The sequence below is a fragment of the Sarcophilus harrisii genome, chromosome 2 (assembly GCF_902635505.1).
Source record: "Sarcophilus harrisii chromosome 2, mSarHar1.11, whole genome shotgun sequence".
Classification (NCBI taxonomy): domain Eukaryota; kingdom Metazoa; phylum Chordata; class Mammalia; order Dasyuromorphia; family Dasyuridae; genus Sarcophilus; species Sarcophilus harrisii.
Window position 1 is genome coordinate 453,290,204 of NC_045427.1, and position 4,066 is coordinate 453,294,269.

Genomic DNA, 4,066 nt, shown 5'->3' on the forward strand with positions numbered 1-4,066 from the left:
AACTAAAAGACATAGTTTTATCCTACCTCCAAAGGCAATAGGAAACATCATTTTCATGTGACTTTTGATCATCATGTAGTATACATGATATATATTTGCGATGTGAGCACCATGAAAATACTTCTAGCTTCTTTTAGCTTCTGTGCCAACACCTGGTGCAGAAGATGAAAACAAAGGAAAATCTACAAAGAAAACAACGAAATTCTTCATATTTAATTAATTTATTTTTAATAGTGATTTCAATGCAGAGTAGATATAGAGGGAGGCAGTGAAAAATATATTTGAAAATTTTAGTCCAGGAATAAGAAATAAAAAGTTCAAAGATGCAGATTACTCAAATGTCTTTTGCCAATATATCAAGAATCCTCCAATCAAGAAAAACAATTAGGAGATGCTGTTACATACAAAGGAAAATATATCTCTGCTTAAGATTCTCTTTTCTTTATTCAGTATTAGTTGAAAAATAGAGAAGCCATGTGGTGTAGTTTTATAGAATGCCAGCTGTTGAATATGATAATATTTTTCTTTTGATTGAACTGATAATTTCATCACTGTAGGGATGTTTGGATAACAAATTTTATAGTGATGTTTGGATAAAGAATTCTATCTACTAATGAAAAGTAGTACCTGTTGTGCAATTTATAATCTTATTTATAATCTTAGAGAATTTCCTAAGGCATTAAGGGGTTAATTGACTTACCTAGGATTGCATAGTGTGTCAAATGTAAGAGTTGAACCAGTTTTTTTTCCTTTCTATAAGGCTAACTCTCCAACACTATGTCAGTTTGCCAGTTAAAATAATAGTTTTAGCTCACATATATAAACCTCTTTAAGGTTTGTTAAATAAGAACTGGATTTATGTCCCTTTTGACATATTTTAGATTTTTGACCATATGTTTTTAGGCAATTCACTTAACTTAGCAGTATTCCAAGCAGTTCTTTAAGACTAAATTATAAAGAGTTGCTCTGGTGGAAGGAGTTTTTATACTGGGGAGTCTCCTAGTATGATGTAATCATAGGCTAAGAATAAATATATAAATTTGTATATGTATACATGAAAACATATATATACACATTCATATATATGTGTATATGTGTGTGTGTGTGTATTTATAGCATCACCAGCAGTTGCTATGCAGAGTTGATGAACCACACTTTGATCAGTCTCTTCATGTACTTCCCAATGCCAATGAAGTCATCAAGGTGCATCAACATTTTCAAGTAGTTAAGGTTTCTATCTCCTTTCTGCTTAGTTATTATAAAGTGAAAAGTGCCACTGCAATGCCTTGGAGGATATATTGAAACTAGCAAAATCCACTGGGCAGATGAAAGCTGTCTTTTTTCTGATATAGATATCCAGGAGTATCCATTGTGAAAGTTAAAAATTGAGAAACACTGGCTGCCTAACAGATGATCTTGGGTATCTGGAACTCTTGATATGATAAACCACATTATGAATGGTTGTGTCATGAACCAACAACATCTCCAACATCTTTGGGTACAATGACTATGTTAAAGCCAATCTCTAACACAGAAAGATTCCCGAGGAAGAAGTACATAGAACTATGCAAGGCTGAGTCTGCATTAGTGACCATTATAATGAGGGTATTGCTGGTAGCTTGCACACAGTTGTATCTTTCATTCTTCATCAATACCTCTATTCTAGGTGCTGCATATAGGCTCTTAGAGTAGTTGAAGGGGTCACTGAGTAGAAATATCTTCAGATAGCTTATGTGGTCTACTGTCACTGATAAACAGATTTTCTTAGAAGAGTAGGAAATCTGAATTGTATTCAGTGAGTTTCTTCTTGTGCGCAATTCACATCATACATATACAATGAAAACATGCTTGCTTGCTTTCTGAAAATCAACTTCAATCAATTCTGTCATTATTTTGGTACAAAGTTAAATTATCTGGGATCTATTTCAGAGGTTGGGAGATTAGCATGCTCATGATGTTTACAGGTATTGCTCATCCCTAGGTACAATTTTCATGGATGTACAGAGTTATTGGCTGTCATTTTTAGTATCCTCTTAGTATTTTGAATGGATTAAGTTTGGTTCTAGTCAATTTGAATACTCCAGATAAAATTGTTGAATATGAACAGATCAGAGGAAACAATCTTCTTGTTGACATTAAACACCTCTTTAAAGAACTTCAAGTTTGCTCTACTGTATGTATCTCAAATAAGGGTAGTCTTTGTCACTCAAATATCAGTAGAATCTCACACCAAAGTGATTTTCCACCCTGCTCCCAAAATCCTCCAGTTCATTCAGGAACAAAGTAGGGAATTAACACTATAACTGAATGTTATAGTTTACAAAAACTTAATGCCCTAAGGAAAGTCCTAGAAAGTGCTGCCTTTACTTCATTATTCCTCAGGCTATAGATGATGGGATTTAACATGGGAGTCACCACTGTATAGGATAGTGAAAATACTTTCTTGCTTTCAGGAGAGTTATTGGACTTGGGCCGAAAATAGAGGAGACTGAGAGATCCATAGAAGAGGGAGACTACCACAAGATGAGAGGAGCAGGTAGAAAAGGCTTTGCGCTTCCCCTCAGCTGAGGGCATCCTGAGGATGGCAGCAACGATACGGGCATAAGAGCTCAGTATAAAGAGGCAGGGTATCATGACAAACAAAGTGGTCCCTATAATAGCATACACTTCAAACAATGTTGTATCTCCACAGACCAGACTTAGCACAGGTGGGCTGTCACAGAAAAAGTGGTTAACCTTATTGGAATGACAGAATGAGAAGCTAAAGAGCCATGTAGCCTGTACAGTGGCTACAGGAAGACCTGTTAGCCATGAAGCAGCAGCTAAATGGACACAGGCCCTGTGATTCATGATAACTGGGTAGCGCAGGGGATCACATATGGCCACATAACGATCATATGCCATTGTGGTCAGGAGACAGCACTCTGAGACCCCAAAGAAGAAGAAGAAATACATCTGAGTGGCACAGCTTAGAAAGGTGATGGTTGTATCATGAGCCAGTAGAGTCTCCAACATCTTGGGTACAATGACCATGTTAAAGCCGATCTCTAACACAGAAAGATTCCTGAGGAAGAAGTACATAGCACTGTGCAAGGCTGAGTCTGCAGTAGTGACCACTATAATGAGGGTGTTGCCCAACAAGGTGACAAGTTGAATGGTGAGGAAGAGAGCAAAGAGCAGCATCTGAAGTTCAGGTTGCAGGGTAGAGAAGCTCAGGAGGACAAACTCATTCACTGTTGTCCAATTCTCGTCAGCCATTGGCATAGAGATTATTCCCAAACTGCAGACAGAGACAGACAAGTTTTTACTGGAGAAGGCAGAATATAGCTTCCCAGTTGAGATTTTTCTGCTGTATCCCAAAGAGGAGATGGGAAAACAGAGGATGTTGGTAAGAGTAAGAAGGTCTCCAGCATGGCAAAGTACTAAAGACACAAATCAGAAATCTATATAAAATTAGGCTCTGAGATGAGGCTGAGCAAATGTTTGGAATAGTATAGGACATTCTTTATGCACACAAAAGATGAAATTATCTATCTTGCCTTTATCAACACCATGTTGGGTTTAGATTGTTTTCTTTTGGGATTATTGAAGGAAATGGAATCATTTATATTATCTACCTCAGAGGACTGTTGGGGATAAAGATTTCTAAATCCTAAAAGCACAATATAAGTGGAATTATTCTAAAGGATATTAGATTGATGAAGAGATCCAAGTTTGATTTCTTATTTTCCATAGTATTTATGTGGTTATGAGTAAAGTATTCAACTTTTCTGAACCTCCATTTCCTTATTGCTAAAAGAGGAGAGCTGAGAATCAAATCAAGTCAATAAGCACTTATTAAATATCTCCTGTGCCAAGTGCTGTGCAAAGCACTGGTATTGAAAGAAAAGCAAAAAATAGTTCATCTCTTAAGAGCTCATGGGGGAGATTATATGCAAACAGCTGCATACATAAGTTTATATATATACATATATGTAGACATAAATGCATGTCTCTCTACATATATACACATGCATATATATATATATATATATATATACATTTATACACATACATATACACACAC

At 36.1% G+C, this 4,066-nt stretch overlaps 1 protein-coding gene across 1 annotated transcript; it reads right to left on the bottom strand.

Annotated features, from left to right (window-relative positions):
• Positions 1-2,177: 2,177 nt before the first annotated feature.
• LOC100930740 (olfactory receptor 10A2-like) lies at positions 2,178-3,422 on the bottom strand. The gene has a single exon (XM_012553751.3). It carries the CDS (start codon positions 3,262-3,264, stop codon positions 2,311-2,313), a length of 954 nt encoding a protein of 317 aa, XP_012409205.1. The 5' UTR covers positions 3,265-3,422; the 3' UTR covers positions 2,178-2,310.
• Between the last annotated feature and the right edge of the window lie 644 nt (positions 3,423-4,066).